Raw genomic sequence first — 22,472 nt, forward strand, 5'->3', positions numbered from 1 at the left:
TGCACATACAAGGGCATGTGGACATTTGGTTGTATTGGTGTTTAGGTTCATTTGAATAAGTATATTAGGGAGTTGGGAAATTAACTTTTAAAATAAAAAAAAACATCAAGTCACCCCTCCTCTTGAAAACCAATAAATGTATAATGATGTAGACATAGAGAAGATGTCGAAAGAATGTAGCAGAGGCAATACATTTTCTTTCAGATCTTGTGTTTTTCTTTCAACTCCACAGATTAAATTTTAGATTTAAATCTGTAGGTTTTATGAAGGTCTTCCACTAGATTTTTAGCAATCTACCACACAATGCAATTGTTCTGGTCTGCTTCAACACAACTTTCATTTAAGCCTTGTTTTCAAAGTTAATGTCATGTGATGCAATTTGACCAATAAAGATGCTGTGAACAAATAAGATATTTGTCTTACTCCTGGAGATAAAGAAGCAGGAAGAGAGATTCCATATGAAGCACTGCTCACAGGATTCCGAAGGATATAAAGGCACCCAAAGATGAGCACCTAGGATTCAGTGATGACAATGAAGTGATGATTGAAAGGTTTTACAGGATACCTCTGATGATTTCTATCCATTTGGATCAAAACTGCTGTCAACTCTGATCCCAAGTATCTTAACAGATTTGGTTTTAAATTGCTGCTTTCCACGATTTTCTCTCTCTCTCTTGAAGACATACAGGTAAGTATTCTCTTCCACTTTCTATTTTCCTCATTCCTTCTTTTTTCCCTCTTCCTTTCTTCTTCTTCTTCTTCTTCTTCTTCTTCTTCTTCTTCTTCTTCTTCTTCTTCTTCTTCTTCTTCTTCTTCTTCTTCTTCTTCTTCTTCTTCTTCTTCTTCTTCTTCTTCTTCTTCTTCTTCTTCTTCTTCTTCTTCTTCTTCTTCTTCTTCTTCTTCTTCTTCTTCTTCTTCTTCTTCTTCTTCTTCTTCTTCTTCTTCTTCTTCTTCTTCTTCTTCTTCTTCTTCTTCTTCTTCTTCTTCTCCTTCTCCTTCTCCTTCTCCTTCTCCTTCTCCTTCTCCTCCTCCTCCTCCTCCTCCTCCTCCTCCTCCTCCTCCTCCTCCTCCTTCTTCTTCTTCTTCTTCTTCTTCTTCTTCTTCTTCTTCTTCTTCTTCTTCTTCTTCTTCTTCTTCTTCTTCTTCTTCTTCTTCTTCTTCTTCTTCTTCTTCTTCTTCTTCTTCTTCTTCTTCTTCTTCTTCTTCTTCTTCTTCTTCTTCTTCTTCTTCTTTTTCTTCTTCTCCTCCTCCTCCTCCTCTCTAGCTAATTGAACTTATTTTTCTTCTTAATTTTCCTGTTTATTTCTTCCTGTTCTCCTCCTCTTTCCTCTTCTTTGTGTTCTTTTCCTCTTCTCCTCATGCTCATTGACCTTCTTCTTATTATTCCTCTTCTTATTATTCCTGTTTACTTCCTTCCCTCCCTATAAATTTCCTCCCTCCTTTTCCCATCTATTCATCTTTCCTCCATTCATTTCTATATCTCTCTTTACTGATTCAACTTTCTTTCATTATGTTTTAATTATTTTCAAATATTATTTGTCCCCTCCCTCTCTTTCTCTCTACCTCTAATGGTCTCTCTCAATTCATTTTTATTACTTTATTAATTGATTAAAATAAATTCCAATCCCCTCCCTTTCTCTCTTCTTTTCTCTAATTTTCTCCATCCATCTATCTACCTATTGCTCCATCTATTTACATACCTATCATTGTTTCAATTCATTCATCAGTCCATCATCACACATCATATCTTACCTTCCATATTGGCCTTTGTTCCTGCTGGATCTTCAAAATTACACCCTCTGAGTGAAGCATTCTCTAGATTTGCAAGGACCATCTTTACCCCTCTCAAGTTAGCTCCCTGGTAACACAGCAGACAAGTATGACAAATATGAATACAAACAAACCAATAACAAAATCATGTATATCTTGATAACTGTCACATTCACTGCAAAGGGTAAAATTATTAATATCGTGTTCAGGCAAAAAATTAGTATTTTATTTTTTGAGGATACTTTTCAGAGCCCACTGCCTAAATCTGCAATATTAAATAAGTTTGAACAATTTATTTTCCAGGGCTCTCTTTATCATTCCGAGAGCAAAATCGCCTCGTAATTTGTTTTCCTGATTGTATATGTCACAGACCTAGACCATGATTTAAAAGTCAAGTCCACCCCAGAAAAATGTCAATTTGAATAAATAAAGAAAAATCAAACTAGCATAACGCTGAAAATTTCATCAGAATTGTATGTAAAACAAGAAAGTTATGACATTTTAAAGTTTTGCTTATTTTTCACAAAACAGTGTTATGCACAACTCAGTGACATGCAAATGAAACAGCCGATGATCTCCCTCACTCACTATTTATTTTGTTTTTTATTGTTTGAATTATACAATATTTCAATATTTACAGATTTGATTGACAATAAGGACCAACTTCACTGAACCATATACATGTAGTATTAAACAATGCTAATTCCACATGTTCAGGGAGGATTAATTGTTGGTTCACTTGACAAAGAGGAGAAAATTTGAATATTTCACATTTCATATAATAAAATACAAAAGAAATAGTGAGTGGATGATGTCATCAGTCTCCTCATTTGCATACCAACCAGGATGTACATTTAAGTGAAACTTCAAAAATGTCATAACTTTCTTGTTTTACATCCGATTTTGATGAAATTTTCAGTGTAATGCTTGTTGGATTTTTCTTTTTTTATTCAAATCAACTTTTTGTAGGGGTGGACTTGTCCTTTAAGGTTAATATAGGGCCCTCCCTCATGTCACCAATACTGTAATCTAAATGTACTTTACTGTATGATTAATTACTCTGAAAAAATCTCACACTGAATACTTCTGGTAATACGTGAAAACGATGTGATGACTTCATTGAGTATTGGAGACAACTTACATGGAAAGTCTAAACAATGTATTGCCCACCCAACTACTCACCCCCCCCCCCCATCCTCCTCCTCCAATTTGTAAAATGTTGAAGTAGAATAGGGGCAATTGATTTTTTTTTTTTTTAAGTATGATATTAATGAAAAATTCTCGCACATTTACAATAACCTTTAATTCAAAAGAATTGGAGGATCATCATTCAATATCACAGCTTCAACATGATGCCCCACTTGAGATCAACATGATTCCCTAGCAACTGAGGCATTAACAATATTATGACTCCCCCATTCGCAAAAATGACTAGATATGTTTCCAAGCAACAGAATAGTATCCAGAACTCATTGTGAAATATCCACCATATAATGTAACATCCTAATATAATTCATGACATGTCAAGTGTCATATGAGAGTCTTTCAAATTAACTTTTGTGAGGATCCCACTATGGACAGACGCCATTTTGTCTTGCCTTCAACTCTAGTGGGCAACACACACAAAAGGAAAACAGGCCCAATGGGTGAGCCTAATCCCTAATAGAAATTGACCCGTTTACTATTCCATATATGAATTAGTAGACAAAGGGATCAAGATTTTACCTTCTTGTAAAGTGAGTTTATTTCTTGCAGAAAAAAAATAATGATACAACTTACATAGCACCAAATCCACTTTAAATGATGTGCAAAACAGATGTGAGAATAGGTAGGAGTTATACAAACATATTGTAAGAAATGAAAATCCACTCTCAGATGGCTCAAAAATTTGTTAGACCAAGTGGAATGTGAACCTGATTTTGGGGCATAAATTAATTTTTAGAGGGAGGGCAGATGTTTAAAAAAATCCCATCTCACTTAGGTAAACAAAATTTTACAGTAAATTGGTGCAATACAAAGTCCTTTACCCTCTAATATTTCTATTACAGTTGACCTGAAAATTTCAAAGACATGAACGAAATGAGGTAAACTTACATCAAGCTTGGCACCAGAAAGATTGGCCCTCTCTAGGGTGCAGTAAGATAGGTTTGCCCCGGAGAGGTTAGCAGAAGATAGATTGCTCATGGTGAAATTAATATACTTCAAATCAAGTTTGGATAGGTCTGCTCCCTCAAAGTTCATACCCTGAAAGCACAGATATCAATACAGCATAAAATAGAATAGAAATAAAGCATAACTCAACCTCATCATAATAATAGTGCAAAAATATTATCACGAACTAACTACGGACATTTCTAAATGGACTTTTTTCTAACCGGTATCAAAACTAAATGGAAATACTAATAAATACTCTTATCAAAATTGTATGCTTCACCATAAGTTATTAAAAATGTATTATGAAAAAATTGAAATCAGAGCAGTTGTGCTTCTCCAATTGACTGACCGGCAAGTGGGTCTTTCCAGAGAATCATGAGTTCAAAAGCTATGTAAATAGCATACCTTGAACTGAAAGACTGACTTAACAAGATATAACATAATAATTTTAAATTATGAATACCCCTTATCATAGCAAGAAATCCTTCTTTGGCAAGAGTAGATGCCATAGAGGTGATTTAACATCACCTACAGTTTGCTCAATCTCAATATTCAAGCCAAATAATTCCTCTTCTGAAGTATTCTAGTTATTCAAGAAATCCCATCTCCATCCGCCAAAGTTGGGGGAATTCTAATTTGAGCAAGGATTGTTACCTTGGGCTGCATACTTATGGCTCTACGTTTGAATATAAAGTGGGAAGGTATAGTACAATTATCCTGAACCAAAACCCAAGTGCTCCACCAGTGATAATTCAATAAAAAGCTCACAATTTTGCAAATAATCCTAAGTTAAATCGAGATGGCGATGTTTAGATCAAACTAATGAAATAACCAGCTAACTGTGTCCTCATTTCAAATAATCTTGGTATTGTTTTGATCAGATATAATTTGCTATAACTGAAAAAGAGGGATTAAAGAAAACTTGGGCTGGTGCAGGATGGCTTCATATTTTGCCTGCCTAGATTTAAGTGTTATTGAACTATTATAGCCATCCAACATCATAGTAGGTTGATTGACAACATGGGGTACATACACTGTAGGATGACCAGATGAGAAAGAGAAAGAGCAAAGACTGCCTCAATTTTTTTTTTTGAGGGGGCTAATAAAAGTGTATGTAATTTCACTGTTCTACTAAATAAATTAAACAATTTTCAATTCTAAGCTTGTTTTACCTGACACCGAAGGTCATATTTGGACGGAGCACATTGCAGCATTCTGATAAACTCCCATCGTTTCATAGGTGTGTGGTCCCCCGGGGGCTCTTTGTTCTGTACCATCTCTTCCAAAGGCTTAATTAAAGACTGAATACCAAAGAATTTCGCCTCTTCTAGTACACCTGGAAACAAAGAAAATACAGATAGAGATTACTCTAAAATCAAAATAGGTATTCATCTAATGTTTTCTCCTGGGAATACATGTATTGATGATTAGCAAAGGAAATTTTGTGTGCATATTATGATATAAATTACACACTAGCACTACAATTAAACTACATGTTTCCTTATCTTGTCCTGAATTATTACCTGTATGACATGACGAAAAACCTCCGTTTGAGAAGACTATACCCCCATTTCTTTTTCACCAATTCTCTTCTCCAAGTACTATAAGCCCTAAGTATCAAAACACCCGTTTCTTGACCTCGGTCCAAAGATAACACGACAGTCCATCACACACAGCAGGGGGCCACACACGATGGATTGCAACGTGTCTATAAGAGCCTGCTATGGAGTTCCGTGTATACACGCGGTGAAGTGCAACTTTTTTCTTTCTTTCTTTCTTTCTTTCTTTCTTTCTTTCTTTCTTTCTTTCCTTCTTTCTTTCTGTCTGGCTGTTTTATCAATGCGCGAGTGAACGGCATGCATCCCATATTTTCTTGCTGGACGGACAGAAACTATGGGATGCATCGCAGCGCTGAGGGCAGTCCCTGCATGCAAACCATACCCTAATTTTTATTCGCTTATTTTCCTTATTTCGAGGTCGATTTTCTTCGTTCGAAATTGAAAAAGGACTAATATTGGATGTCTGAATACAATATGCCTTTGAAAACGTGATTAAATATCGAAGACAATAATTTCATTCCGAAGTTCCTTCTACAGGCAGAGAAGTCTTACGTAATAGCACAGCTGTTGTTTATCATTTCGTCCTTGGCTTTACTGGCCTGTGGAGGTGAAATTGAGACAACGGGGATTACCTGGCCAAGATGGGTTTATCGGGGCTTGGAAATGTTCAAATGAGAAATGAGAGTTTCAAACGAAAAATGGGGTCTAATACCGCAGTTTGCGATCCCAAGTGCGGTGAAACCTCAAACGGGGTATTTTCGTAATGGAAGCATTTTGTAGGCATGATATAATTAGTTAAATTGACTTTAAAAGACAGTTTGGATGTAGAAGATCTAGGATTAGAACATGTGGGATGTGACCAAACGGGAAGTAAACAAAGTGAGTGTAGACCAAGTGGCAATTTTAAGGTCCAGGGTTCAGATCAAACAACAGCACTTGCATCCTTTGGCAAGGCGTTTATCTACATTTGCCACTCTCCCCCCAGGTGTAGTAAATGGGTACCCGGTAGGAAGGAATTCTTAAATGCTTGAGCGTCCGATCAGGGTAGCCGTAGTAATAGTATGCAGCGCTGAGAAACATTTGTATTAAGTGCTATACAAATGTTTCATACGTTTATTATTATTTACTATTTGACATACCTGAAGGATTAAGACCATCATCCATTATCAGTTGTCCGTGTCGTAAATAATTGAGAAGAGGTTCAAAGTAAACTGGACTTCTGTCTATGAGGTAGGCACCTGTGTGGTCAACTGAACTACTCCATGGTAAATCTAAAGAAAATAAAAAGAATTAACAACAAAGTTAGAAATAAGCTTATTTCAAAGGGAGATTGAAAACTAAAGAAAAATATGTAAGTATAAATATAAGTCCACCCATCAAACAACTTGAAATTCTACCAATCAGAATCTACTATTTTGGACCTGGGCTTGATTTCTTGAATTGCTTTCAAAGGTCAATGTTCATAGCTGGCACATATTCAATTTCCTCTCCACATTCATAATTAATACAAGTGACTTGGCGATATTTCATGGAGCCAGTTACACAAAATTACGTAATTGATTACAGTAGATTTGTGTGTTTGATTTTACATAATGACCAATGCAATTTTATTTCAAATTCACATTTTATTTCCACAAGGTAGCCCTTTCAGTTAGCAACTGATTTACAAAGGAGTCCTGCAACACAATAAATAAAACAGAAATTTGATACATTTGATATTCAAGTAAATCAGGTGATAATTATGAAGTTATTAAAACAATGCTATTTCCTATGTCCTAAATACATGGTTATATATCGCAATTATTCTCCCTTGTTTTAGGCGGGGGGGGGGGGAGACAATTCACTTTTGAGTGAAGTTTCATCTGCGGGGGGGGGGGGGGGGGGAGGGGGGGCTTCATTAAAAAATAAATCAGAAGTTGGTATCATATATAACTCAGGCCAGTAGCCAGGGTATTCAATTCCCTTCTCTTCTATTCTGCTTTTTCTGCCACTTTTTCTTGCTTTTGAAAATTTTAGAGGGTTCAACCCCCTGGCTACTGGTAGTTAACAACACGTCATGTATCAAACATTGGCATTTAATTAAACTAAATAGGGGTCAAGGGTCACTCATAAGCCTCCGACTGACCATTTGCTGACTCTCAAACCCGCCCAAAATAGAGAAAAAAAGCACGTGTTGCAATTAAAGTTACAGCCAAACTTAATTAGCTGTATTATGTAATCACTTCAAGAAAGTCTTAAAAATCATGGTTAAATTAAGCATCATAAATAAAGATCTATGACGTTCTGACAGAGTTTAACAAATAAAAACAGGATAATTAAAATTAGATCAAAACAATTTCCGTATAATAAAAATAAGTTATCCAAATAAGCACATGTTGGCAAATGTTGTTCATCTAGACCCATTTCAGTCTTCCATATTAAAACCTTACTGAACTTTTGCTTCTATCATTGAGCAAAAAAAATTATCAATGAATGCAAAGAGAATGTGGTCATTTTCTTGGATTCTATAATAAATTTTTTACCATGAGGATTGAGGAGATACATGTAAGCTGGAAGTGGATCCAGTGCACTGCTCTCTATAATGATGAATTCACTGTTTAGATTTATTTCATAAGAACATCTCTCAGAATATATCTTCTTTCTTTTGCATTGACAGAATGGACACTTTATTTTTTATTTATTTTATTTGTCTTCTTTACCCAGGGTAGCCTGATCAGTGGTTTAGACACTGTTGTCAACCAGGGCCCTGCACAATACATATATACATAAAACAATCAAAAGAATGCATCTTATACAACACATTAAAAGTCAACATTGTTACTCTGTAATACGAAGAGAGAAAAATGATTTGAGTTCTTGAGAAAGGAAGCAGTATTGGAAATTGACAGGAAAACAAGGAAAAATTAATAGGTATGTATTTTCATTATTATAGGTTTCTACGTTTTCATACTTATAAATTTATCAATTTAGTGACAATGCAAGGGTAAATCTAGAAATCAATCTAACATCAAAAAAAAAAAAAAAAAAAAAAAAAAAAAAAAAAAGAACTATGAGTGTATATGTATAGGATACAAGTTACTTATACTTAAAAAAAAGATACATTACACTTATACTACAGAGTGGTTATTACTGCTCAATATACATTCGACTACATCATATTATTCTAGTTAATTAACAATTATATACATTCATTTTACACAGCGTATGAAATATTGCGTATGATATGAGTAATGAAGATTCAATAGTGACTGCATGTTACATAATAATATAATATTACATAAGATTGCTATTCAAATGATTTACACTCCCTGGCAAGTTAACAACTGCATAAACAAGTAATTACAATCCCCCATGAGTTTTTACTAATCTCCAGTATAAGGTGGTGAATGCTTCTTTGGTTGCTGCATTTTTAAGTGCTGAAGGAAGTCCGTTCCACAAGAGTGACCCTTCATGAGAAAAGCTTTTTTTCCCCATCTGCGTTTTGACCATAGGTACCAGCAAGCCTTGTGAGGTGGCACCCCTCGTATTGTGAGTGTGGACAGTATTACTCAAAGAGCCTGTTCAGACCGGCAGAGATAGCGCGATCTAGCGCGCGCTAGATCGCGCTATCTCTGCGGTGTGGAAGGTACAACGTCGTTTCGGTCCGCCCAACAGCGAGCCACGGCGAGCCAAAACGGCGTGCCACTGGAGCACCTCTTGGGGGTGGTCCACGAGAGATAGCGCGGTCTAGCGCGCGCTAGATCGCGCTATCTCTGCCGGTGTGAACCCGAGCTACGATAGCACGCCGGAAGTCATCGTTCTACAACGCCATGAAATAAACGTAGGCCGGCTAGCATAATAGGCACAGATCGAGCACTCAACCAACTAGTACGGGTTCGTAATAGCGCGCGAAATCTTTGACCGCTCTGACCTCATGACGTCACGCGTCATGGCAACAGGACCTCTCAAAAAAGGGGGTGCTACGATAGACCGCGCTATCTCACTGCGGTGTGAATCCGGCGAATGCCAATGGGCGGACCGTGGATCGCGCTACGATAGCGCGATCCACGGTCCGCCCACGGTCCCCCCTTGCGGTGTGAACAGCCTCTTAGTAAACATATCAGAAATATATTTAGGACCCTCTCCATTCAGGGCATTATACATTAATTTACATTTGTTGAATTTCCATCTTTGTTCAATGTTTACTTAATGTAAATCAAACTAAGGAATATGGTCAAGTGCAACATTGGCCCTGTTTTACAATGAACTGTAATTGATTATATCATTCTTAACAATAGATAGCCAACTACACCATCATCGGGAATGAATACGGGTAGCCTTTTAAATTGAATAATCAAGCATGCATCATTATTTTGAAGTATCATTTATTTTCTTTGCACAGAGAGAGACAGTATGTTAATTTACATGAAAAATTATGAAATTAACAGCTTTCCATAGCTGAGAATGATTAGATCAATCGGACAAGGAATTAATTTCATTAATAGCCTAAGAATGAACTCCTACCCACTGGCGGATCCAGGGGGGGGGGGGCACAGCCGGCCTGTGCCCCCCCCCCTTTTGAGAGGCACAATTAAAATTTGTAATGTAAAAATGCTGTTAAAACAGAAGTGTGCCCCCCCCCCCTTTTGAAAGTGAAGACCCTTTTTTTTTGCTTGTCAAATTTTTTTGTGAACAAAATCCCCTAATTTTGTGGTTAAAACTTTTAATTTCCTCCGGAAAATGTGCCCCCCCTCCCTTTCGAAAAATCCTGGATCCGCCCCTGCTCTAACCAGTAGATCAATAGCATGTGCTCTTGTAAACCACTTCACCATCTTTCTATAAACATTTACATCATGTAACTTTCATTTCCTTTTTGATTAATAAATTCATTTTTCTTAATTAATAAATATCTATGCTCCTTATCCGTAGAAATTTACTCTGAAAGTGATTAATTCCAAAGTCAACAAAATCAGGTCATTTTGTTGACACACTGACCTCAGCCTGGTTAGCATGTAATAAGATCCCTTACAAATACGTTTGATATTGTATGTTTATTGTAAGCAATAACTTTCCCCTTTGCAAAATGAGATACATGTACACGTACATATACCAGTAGAAAAATCTACAGTGGCTAAGAATGGCTGGCAATCGGAGCTCTTAAAATGGCCAGAGCAAATGGAAAAAGAGCCTTCATCAAAATAATATCTCTACCTTTAGGTCAGTGCATTGAATCTCAGTACATAATGAGTGGAATTTTAAGGAGCCCTTCCAAAGGAAATCTTAAGTTTTACTAATACATGTAGACAAATTTGTTATTTCCAGTATTGAAAATATATGCTTGAAAAATACAGAGAGATATTTCTTGGAAAAATCAATCTGACTTGAAACAAGAAAATCCTATTAAGATCCACCTGAATACTAATGCAATTGAAGGGGAATCCAACCTAAATGAACACTTGATTTAAGAGGAAAAAGAAAAATCAAACAAATTGATAGGTGAAAATTTGAACAATATCGGACAAACAATAAGAAAGCTAGGAATTTATATAAGTTGTAAATATTATTATAAACAATATACCCATGGAGACTTCAAATGGCCCCATAACTGATGTCATAGTGATGTAAGCAAGGACTACTCTTCCATGTACTCCAATTCATAAAATAGCTAAAATGTCATTTTTACTTCAAATTATATTCTTCTTTCATGAGGACATAAAACAACATACACATGTACTACCTGGGTTACATTTAGATTACTGCCTCAAGGGAATGGGTACTTAGCAGAAAACCACAAATATCTAATAATTAAGTACATGGCCTATGAAAGGTTGTCCTTGCCCTTGTCATAATTTACGGTACTAACCCAGTTGCCAATTTGAAATCTACATAATCTTACGGATCTCAATTTTAAAGCAGCCATAACTTTATTACTAGTCCGATTTCTTTCAAATTTTCACCATTCTTTTTTTTCCTCCTTTTCAACACAACATTTGATGAATAGGGCTGGATTCCCCTTTAAAGTAGGAGGGAGGGGATGGGGCAAGGACGTGGAGGAAGGGCTACCTAATCTTGTTATGCACAGCACAATACATTTAAATGCATTACTACAGTATCACATAAAAAATGTAATGTAAAAATAATTAATCACTCCAAATTGAAGCACCTATCACCTTGATAAAAATAAGATTCTTTGTACTGAAAATAACAATGTATTATGCAACATTTCACTTTCAAATTTAGATGAGTTGCAGAACTCCTGAATTAATGCACATTTTTTTTTTTATGTATGCTGAATGACAAGATTGTAAGAGAGGTCTAAAAAAGGAAGAACAAAAAAACATAATACTGCTAGCTGTAACAAAAGAAGCACAAATACTCCAAATTGAATACTATAACTTGTTTTGAAGGGTTAAGTTTCAAACAAAGTGCTGGTAGTAATATTCGTGAAAGCCTGTTTAGAATCAATCAATAGAGGGCATCTTTGAAAGCAAGAGATAAGAGCCCTTTATTATTGGGGGGTGTTTTTCCTACCCAGTTTGAGTTTGGCTACTGGACAGATCCCACTATCAGGTGATTGTTTGTGAAGAAGCAGTTCAAACTTGGATTATAATGAGACACTTTTTTTCAGTGTGTGTGCAAATATAAAATAAATTAATTATTCATCAATTTCATTTTATAGGTCAATCATTTTAATAGTTACTCAATTCATTCCTATATTTAAATACCATTCATTTACCTTTCATATCATAATTCATATGAAATCCTATAGGTATTCATTTGCCAGGTGCATAAGGCGTTAGTGGGACGACAAACATCATTCACCTGACAGAAAAAAAAATGTCTTTATGATGATACATTTAATTCCTGTTGGAATTAAGGAGTAAGGCAGGGTGGTCTGTTGTCTCCAATGCTATACACTCTCTACATCGACGATCTCATCAAAATCCTTAGAGACCACCATCTGGGCTGTAAAATTATGAATCTCTATGTTGGTGTCATAGCATTTGCTGACGACATAGCGCTTCTCAGCAACAGCCCAACAGAGCTCCAGGAGATGCTTAATGTTACTCTACAATACACCCAGGATTGGAGATACAAGATAAACACCTCTAAGAGTGCCATTATAGTGTTCAACAAAGATCATGGTCTATCTGGGCACATCGGTGGAGAGTCCATCACGGAGGTCGCATCCCATAAACACCTTGGGATTACTAGGACTTGGGATGTACAGTTCGACTTTGCAGCGGAGGCTATCTCAAAAGGATACAAAGCGTTCTTTGCTCTTGTCGGGACATCTCCTTTCAGTGCCAGAGTTGTACCTCACATCGCCGCCAAGCTTTGGTCAACCTTCTGTGTCCCACGCATGCTATATGGCTGCGCTTGCGTGTCCTTCTCCAAGGCCATGTTGAATCGCCTCGACAAAGCTCAGGTACATCTTTTCAAACGTATACTAGGGCTTCCAGTACCTACTGCTGATGAAGCTGTGTACCTCCTGACAGACATACTGCCCATAAGTCTTCTGGTTATGAAGGAGAAGCTTTTGCTTTTAGGACAGATCCTGAACGTTGCCCCTGATAGAACAGAACGCAGGCTATTTCTTCATAGCATCTGTGCCAACACCCCTTCTGTTCAACAATGGCGCTCTATTCTCAGGATGCTAAATCTTCCTTCGCTGAACGAGCTGTTGGCTAGACCTCCAACCTATAGCCTCTGGAAACGCATGGTGGTGTTAGCAGTGACTGGAGCTTCAGAGTCCAGGCAAAGTGAGGCTCTATCCAAGAAAGTTTCACTCTCGTTATGGACCAGGAGACCAAAGCCCAAGGCTACCGACTTGTATCCTGGACATGTAGCTAATCCATCCTTGAGACCAGCTATCACCATCAGAGCCCAGATCTCTTGCAAAGTTTACTTAACTCAGGCCAGACTTGTCAGAATTGGAAAAGCTGCTGATGACATCTGTCGACTGTGTTCTGCTAATCGAAAAGATGTAGAACACTTTGTTTCATCATGTCCAGCCACTGCATCTGTGCGCCGTGACCTCATCAACCCCATAAAGGAAAATGACAATACCAGACAATTTGTAGGTTTCTTTGAGACAGACCCTCAGCATTTTCTAGAGTGTATTCTCTTTCTCCCCCCTGTGCACCTCAGCAATGCCAGTAAACCCCAGCTCCACACACTTATTTTATACTTCATCCACAACCTTCACACAACCCGCCAAAACCTCCTCAGCAACTTTCCTAGCTCTAACAACCCTTAGGAAGTGTCTACATTCTTCTACTGATACTAGCGATCTCCGACCTTAACGGAGGAGGGATACAAGAGAGTTGGATAAAAATTGAATTAAAAATTGAATTCATTTAGGTCTTCATTACTTTTATTTTTTAATTTCATTTACATCTCATCTCCAAGCAGAAATCATATTGTTTACAATATATAACTTAATAATTTATTCATATATTTTTCAATCATATTGTCATAATTTTAAATGGATAAGTTTTTTCAGTCATCTAACCATTTCTACTTACCATCATCAGCAAACATTCTAGCAAGCATACTTTCTGAATCTCTCCCAACCAGTGTTCTCCTGTAAAAGAAAATTGGGATTAAAATCAGTGAATGAGAGTCAAAGTGGACATTAAGTGAAAAATAAAACAGATTATCAGCTGATTACAATATTCTATGCAATATTGTTTTAACAAAGAACCAGAAATTACCAATATAATTCACTAAATAACCCAAGAACTCTATCAGACCATTGTTACCCCTATGCATGAGCCAAGTTTGGAAGTTGATACAATACGTGCCTCTTTTAAAAGTTATCACCAGAATGAAATATCATGACCTCAGTGACTTTTGATCTTTGAATTTGATGCCCCCAAAATAATCAAATCATTGTCATTCTTAAATGCATACATGCCTTGAGTGTGAAAGTTGATCTGCAAAATGGTTCTTTTGTTTATATTGGAAGGACGAAAACTGGACAGATGTACATGTACAACCTCAAAAACAACTGCATCCAGCGCCACCTGTGGTGGCATGAAATACTTCAAAAGGTGATCATTTCCTCTCACCTGTTTGTCATAAAGTGTCTTCCACCAACATTTAATGTAATCCAGTCGTTCTGAAGAACTCCATTTGCTTTTTCATGACTGCACATCATAACTGTGCTCTGCCCTGATCTACTAAATTTTGGATCTGTCAAAGAAACAAAATTTGCTCATTATTATCCTTGCCTGCATCAACAGACCATTGATATTAAAGGGAGGTTGTGTGCTTATTTGCAATCAATTGTGAATATTAATTGAAAATTGATTAAAGGATTTATTATTACCACGTCATATCATGCAGACAAGCAATCATTTGCAAGAAAAGCCTACAAATTTTTAGTAATTGTTTACAAATTCAAAATTTATTGCAATACTTTCGTAACACTTTTTCCATCTTCCAACAGGCCTCCATAATGCGGTCAAAATGCAGAGACCAATTTCATTCACAACAGGTATCTCAAGTCTGTACAATGACAGTGGAATATTTGTATTGCTTACAGTTACAGTTTATATTGCACATGAATTCAGTAATCTGAAATGTCAGCAAATAGAAAATTATGTTTCCATTGGCTGGCTATGAGAATTTAATTACATGAGATTTCTCATTTGATAGTGATAAGATATTAGGTTTCAATTCCGATTTAGTGATAGCATTTTAATAATACATATGAGGCAAAAGTGATTTTATAAAGAGAAATATCTTACCTATAAAAGGTTCATTCTCTGATATGTACAATATTTCATCATCCCTGCAGAGAGAGAAAAAAAAGTATCAACTGAAACTAGATTGGCTGGCCAAGAGCAGGGGCACCATCAGGGTCTGTTTGATGACATAAAACAAGGAGATGGGGGCTGTACAAGCTCAGCTTTTTATTTTGACTCCCCGCTTTTATTACATACTGTACTGTACATTATATTAAATGCTTATCTTGATTCTTTGTAAACATATATTTGTTGTAAAAGTGGAACAAAAAATTCAATTGTAAAAATTAAAAGATATATCCAACCTTTTCCATACCCTTTTTTTAGCTCTCTTTTCTACCTTTTTCATCTATTAAGCTATGTTTTTTTTTTAAATTCATTGCAGTTGTGGACTTCACCAACTTCCACACCATTCCTGGCAAAAATGCAAATTTCATCTAATTTGATTTTTGAAAAAAAAAGAACTAATCCCTCTTGTGACCTTCATCCATATACAAAATCTGTTTCCCAGAGAGCTGCAGCATGGCAAAAGATCATAATTTTCTAAATATATGTATTTTTATTTCATTTTTTACGCTGACAGTACAGTAAGTCCACACTTTACATGCAACAGACTAAATGCACACTTGATTTGAAATACAGATAATCGGTATTATACAACACACATAGAGATCCGTGACAGCTGATTGGATGAATGTGTATCACATGAAATTCAGAGTTATCAGCAATAGTAACTTGTGCATGCGCATACCTGCATCACTGCGCTGCATACACTACGCGCATATATAAAATTTAGTAAAATAAAGGCTAAAGAAAGGCCCAAGCAGATCTAAGTAGATCTAGTCCTATTCCTTCTTTTCCTCTATTTTGGTTATTTGGTCTACGTTGACTATGTTTTGTCATTCATGCGACCATTCAAATATTACTTTCAGTGCAAACTGAAGCAGTCTATTCAACTGCACTTCACGTCGTCGAATAGACTTTTTCAAATTTGCAAGCTCATGTAATATTCCAAACGATCACACTCATTAACATTGAATATTTCATGCTATAGGTTTCATACCTGATTAAAGAGGCATCTTCTATTCTACCTCCCTTTGCTGTGAATACATGTGTAGCTGTTAAGCCAAGGCAGTTACTAGCGACTAGTATCAGTCTTTCCATCGTATCTGGGCATGCTATGACCTGGAATATGAATGTTGATAATATTGATAATCATAATAATAATTAATAAATAAATAATTATTGTATAGTACACACCATATCATGATATAAAATTTCTATGCACTTCAAAAGGTGAAAATACCCACTCACTTTTATCAAGAACTTTCTTTTGAGGATTACGTTTGTAGGCTGCTTTACAGTATTAAATTCATCAAATCAATTCTTGTACAAGAAACTTTATTTTTTGGCACTTTTTCAAGGCAGTGAAAAGCTCTTTTCAGAATGCATTTCTTTTCTGAACACACATAAAATTGTGCAAGAATATTGTAAGTCTGATAATTGAAGAAATTATTAATTCATTGCTTGACCATGGGCGGAAATCTCTCCCCAAAGGTAGGGGGACCAGGGGCTGCAAAATTTGACAAGCAAAAAAAAAAAGAAAAAAAAGGTTATCACCCAAAAAGTAAGGTCATCTCGTCCAAAATACATGTTTTATTTCGATTTTGAATGATGCATTTCTTTCCATCATAAGAGACCAAAAACAGTAGGGGACATTTGATATTGTGTCCCCCCTACTTTTTTGGGTAGGGGGGAAGCATCCGCTCTGTCCCCACCTGGGATTTCCGCCCATGGATGATTTCCGTTGAATCGTTGAAACGTACCCAATAATGACCACTTTAAAACAAGAACGTGGAATGCATGATGGAGATCACATAAACAAGAATGACTACATGGTCACAAGCTAGTCTCCTGAAACAATCAATATTACTGACTAAGACTTCATCATGGTGAAAGCTATCAACAAAAATCAGTGAAAATCTAGAGTATTCTTTGAAAAACCATTACCAATAGAGGCCAACAGTCAACATTGAAGACTCTATTAAGGGATGGTCCAGGCTGAAGATATTTCTATCTCAAGAAATAGAGTAAAATTCACATCTGGAGCAAAATGCTGAAAATTTGATCAAAATCGGGTAACAAATAACAAAGTTATTGAAGTTTAAAGATAAGCATTATTCCAGTGAAACAGTTTGAGGAATGTCTTTATGAATATTTATTAGGTGGGCTGATGATGTCATATCCCCACTTGTACTTTTGTATTTCATTACATGAAATTGAGTTTATTTGAAATTTTCTGACCAAGAACTAAGTCAATTGGATTGAAAACTGAGTACCGGTAAGTGCATTAGTTATTTATTGCCACAACTTATTTCATCATAATGGAGACACATCAATTACACATGTATGAAAAAATGAAACATTTATGATTTCATGTAATAGCATAAGAAAGAGGAAGTGGGGATGTGACATCATCAGCCCACCTAATGAATATTCATGACGATGTGCATATAACAAAATATTGATAAACTTTAAATTTCAATAACTTTGTAATTTGTTATCCGATTTTGATGAAATTTCCAGTATTTTGCTCCGTGAATTTTACGCTATTTATTTAGATATAAATATTTTCAGCCCGGACCATCCCTTTAAACTTATTCGGGAGATTATCTCTTATATAAGTTGGCAGTAAAGGAAAAGATGATGGGCAGATTCATGAAAATTTTCCCTTGAATATTTTTCATCATCTACACACAAATGACAAAACAATTGAGCTTCTTACTAATGACAGAAAAAACATGATAGAGAAAACAAAGATTAAGCATGCTCTCATAATGTGGCACTCCCTAGATTCTTTGTTTCACTATGCCTAATTCCCACACAAGTTTGCAGACTGTAACCAACAAGCCTGTGTTGAGTTCATGCAATTTTCTAACACACAATATTTAACATATCAGTTTTGTAAAAAAAAAAATAATAACAATTTTCTGGAGTGGACTTGACCTTCAAAGGAAATCCATCATTAATTACCACCTTCGACAAGCAGGTCTATAGGGCCTGTGTCTAGGTTCCATAATGAAAAGACAAAATTCATCACGGAGTCCTCTAGACTACCCAAGACCCCACATTTTACTCTTTGTAGTTGTAGGGATTGATTTTGTACTTATATTTCTTTCCACTCTTATTCATGAATCATCCCCTTTTTTCTAATAGAACATCCCTCATTTATATTCACCCTTTTCATCCTAACTTCCATTCCTTCATGCACAGCTCTCTCTTATACATTAACTGCTGTAGGTGTGCGGCCGCTTAAAGGGATGGTCCGGGCTGAAAATATTTATATCTAAATAAATAGAGTAAAATTCACAGAGCAAAATGCTGAACATTTCATCAAAATCGGATAACAAAATTATTGAATTTTAAAGTTTATCAATATTTTATGAAAACAGTTATATGCACATCGTCATGAATATTCATTAAGTGGGCTGATGATGTCACATCCCCACTTTCCTTTTTCTTATGTTATTACATGATATCATAAATGTTTCATTTTTTCATACATGGGTAAATGATGTCTCCATTATGATAAATAAGTTGCGGCAATAAATAACTAATGCACTTAATCAGTTGTCAATCCAATTGTTTTAGTTCTTGGTAGAAAAATGTTGAATAAACCTTATTTCATATAATGAAATACAAAATGACAAGTGGGGATATGACATCATCAGCCCATCTAATGAATATTCATAAGACATGCCGAGAACTGTTTCACCGGAATAATGCAAATCTTTAAAATTTAATGACTTTGTTATTTGTTATCCGATTTTGATCAAATTTTCAGTATTTTGCTCTGTGAATTTTACTCTATTTATTAAGATAGAACCATCCCTTTAAAGGAGAATGAAACTCTTGGAGCAAGTTAGCTTTTGTGAAAGCAGAAAAATCAAAGAATAAGAACAACAAAAGTTTGAGTAAAATAGGACTAGCAATAGAAGAGTTATGAGCATTTGAATGTCGAGATCACTAATGCTATGGAGATCCTCCCATTGGCAATGCGACCAAGATCTATGATGTCACAGATGAACAACTCTCCCCTTTTGGACGCTGAAAATATACCCCAAAACATCTCTTTTTGCTCATTCTAATCATATGACAAACGATTCATCAATGATATAATGTTCTGAAACCTCTGTACTTGTCATCTCATAAAGAGAACACCTCACCTTGTGATAGACTCTATAAAAGTGAGAATATAAGTGAAATAAGTACTTAAATAATGAGGGAGTTGTACGTGTACGTGACATCACAGCTCTTGGTCGCATTGCCAATTGGAGGATCTAGATGGCATTAGTGATCTCAATATTCAAATGCTCATAACTTTCTTATTATTCATTCAATCTTCCTCAAACTTTCAACAATATGTTTCTTTGATTTTTCTCTGTGATATGGATTCAGCTGGTTTCAAGTGTTTCATTTTCCTTTAATGTTTTTCCCATCCTTAACTATTTTGGACAAACCATTTTAATCCATACATATCATATAAAAATGACTGATGGTACTTCCTTTTTAATCGTGCAAATTGGCCAATATTTTATTATTATTGTCTTATCTGCAATCTTCCCATGTAATTGATGTAAACTTTGTATGTGCTTTGTTTTTGTTTTTATGATGAATGGAATAAATGCTGTCAAATCTAATCTAATCAATAGCAAATCGCGGTGGTCAAGATTGACCACCGCTACTGACCACGATAGCATTCCCCAGTCAGCCGCCGCCCTGTCTCCAGTGCGCGGTACTATACGATGTACAATTCATATGGCGCTTCAATCCCGCAAGCTCCGTGAGGCAGCTGCAGTTCACCTCAAAACGGAGCGCAAACGCTGCTAAATGCACAGTTCCACTGAAAAGCATGTGAAAATAGCAAGCGTACACGCTTTTTTATAACATTGACTTCCGGGAAAAAGTGGCGGCCGACATCGACTCGCAAAAATGCAATTTTCACGTGAGGACGTTTTAAAAATTCACAAACATCAGGAAAACCGTGAAAAATCCACTTTTTTGGACCCCTTGTTCCTTAACTACGATGTTAAGAAGTACCGAGTGTGATATTTTTTCCGCAAGATATGGTGATCTAGGTAAGAAAATGTCACTTTTTATTTGAGATTTTGCCCATGTCGCCGGATAATTTGTAGTGTGAATGTGACCTAGTGAATGTGTGGGGTACATCTCTAGTGTGTTGGAGATTTCAGTGGTATATTGCCGAGTCTGCTTAAAATGCCGCACACCAACCCCCTGCCGCGCACCGACGCAGTTACTCTATATACGTGTAGCTCATTTTATTCGTATTATATTCCTTTTTTTTCTCTATTTTCTTCATTATTTGAACAATCATAGTAATTGGACTTGCAATCCCCACCTGCAGGATTGGACATGGAAATTTATTTCTAATAACATTCTTCCTGCACCCTTTATATTGGATTGCACAATGCCATGAAAATAAAAAAAAATGTCATGACTTTAAATATGTTGTGATGAATCATGAAGGGCGTGTCTCAAAAACACATGAAACCATTCTCTTATTTTTATATTCCATTTATTTTCCGTCACTCCAATCTCAGAAGAGACTTTAGACTAAATTATTGATACTATTGAAGACAAATATATTCCACTGAAACCGAAAAGAAATAAAATAAAACAAAGACATCCGAAAGTATGTATGAATATGATTACAAATAATTCAACTAAAAACGTGACACAACTTTGTGCAGATGGGACCGAGATAAAAATCGGGACTAGTACATCTACAACTACAAGCTCACAATCTCCTGTGATAAGCGCTCTCATCAACACGTTTTCCTCTAAAACAAAACACTATTTATTCATTTTACATACCTTCCCATCAGAAGTCCTTCCATTTCGAAATATTGTGACTCTAGGGCGTGTATTTGAGGCCATCTTTGCAGGAATGACGACGGCAATCAGCTGATTTTACGCGACGGACAGTATGGTATCTCCAAGCAATAAATCTCCAAGAAATAAATTTTCCAAGAAATAAATTTTCCAAGAAAAGGATTGAATAAAAAGTCTGCTTGTATATACATATAGTTGAATAGCGGGACAAAGCAATATCCATTTATAATCATTTTCGAAATCATTCTTTTATTCTATTTATATAAAGAGTGAACAAAGAACATATTGAAGATATAACTGTATGAAAATTAACAGTAGGCTGTCCCCAAATTTTCATATTTCACTCACACTTCTGATAATATTACTATATACACTGTTAGAAAATTTATCCTTAAAATAAAAGAAGTTCCTGCAGCAGAGTCTCAATAACACCTGTAATCTTACCAGATTGCGTAATCTTACAGAAAATTGGTATTTGGTGTATGGAATCTTACAAATTTCCTTAAATAAAACACCCTTTTTCCCTTTTTAAACAGACCTGTTCTGTTAAATTGCAGAAAAATTCCTGTTTTATGAATTTACAGAATGATTTTGTAATTGCTTTCTGCAAAATCTTCTTTTTTTCTGTAAAATCACGGGTTTTTTTAACAGTGTAGTGTTAGTTGGATAAATAACATTATTCAACATATTTATAGGCCTAGTGCTTAGTAATACAAATGTTTCTATAAGCGCTGCATGTTAATCTATTATTACAATGCTTTTGCAATATTTATAGGGTTAAGCTGCACTAATCTGTAACACTTCCTCATAATAATATGGAAATATATTTTTTCGACGTGATTTGATTCAAGTTAACAAAATATTTAAAAATTATAATAAGGTACATGATAAACGATATTTGTTTCCCTCCTCTTCTAATAATAGTTAATCCATCAAGTATAAGGTGACGGAGTTATTCATTTTGGCCATACAGGCTTGATTGCATTTCGACACTCACACTTATATGTCATATTCATCTCTATAATCTTGAAATACCGTTTACGTGGGAGTAGAGATGACTTGCCCGCTTCAGTTCCGGCTTCAGTTTAGTTTATTTGCTCGGATCTTCATTTTGACGGAAATCACTTTAATTCGAGTTAGCATTGGATGGCATACAGTACTACTGTTTTCTCCAAACACTAGCATCTTTTATCTTTGTCTATAGCTCTTTCTGTTGTCTATCCTGAGTCCTGACTATAATTAGCATGCTCCTGCTCTACTTAACTCGCCGACTCAGGCCAGCCTTATCTCATCTCATATCAACGACTTAAGCCAGCCTCCTCTATTCTCAACTCATTTGGTTTAC

The 22,472-nt window shown here is 35.8% G+C and overlaps 1 protein-coding gene across 1 annotated transcript; it reads right to left on the reverse strand.

Moving 5' to 3' along the window:
* Positions 1–1,346: 1,346 nt before the first annotated feature.
* LOC129272841 (BTB/POZ domain-containing protein KCTD9-like) lies at positions 1,347–21,229 on the reverse strand. The gene is made up of 9 exons (XM_054909935.2): positions 21,110–21,229; positions 16,278–16,399; positions 15,218–15,261; positions 14,537–14,660; positions 13,991–14,049; positions 6,623–6,754; positions 5,097–5,260; positions 3,865–4,014; positions 1,347–1,858 (listed from the first exon to the last, which is right to left on the reverse strand). Exons 1-9 carry the CDS (start codon positions 21,170–21,172, stop codon positions 1,742–1,744), a joined length of 975 nt encoding a protein of 324 aa, XP_054765910.1. The 5' UTR covers positions 21,173–21,229; the 3' UTR covers positions 1,347–1,741.
* Positions 21,230–22,472: the final 1,243 nt, after the last annotated feature.

The sequence above is a fragment of the Lytechinus pictus genome, chromosome 12 (genome assembly GCF_037042905.1).
Source record: "Lytechinus pictus isolate F3 Inbred chromosome 12, Lp3.0, whole genome shotgun sequence".
Lineage (NCBI taxonomy): Eukaryota > Metazoa > Echinodermata > Echinoidea > Temnopleuroida > Toxopneustidae > Lytechinus > Lytechinus pictus.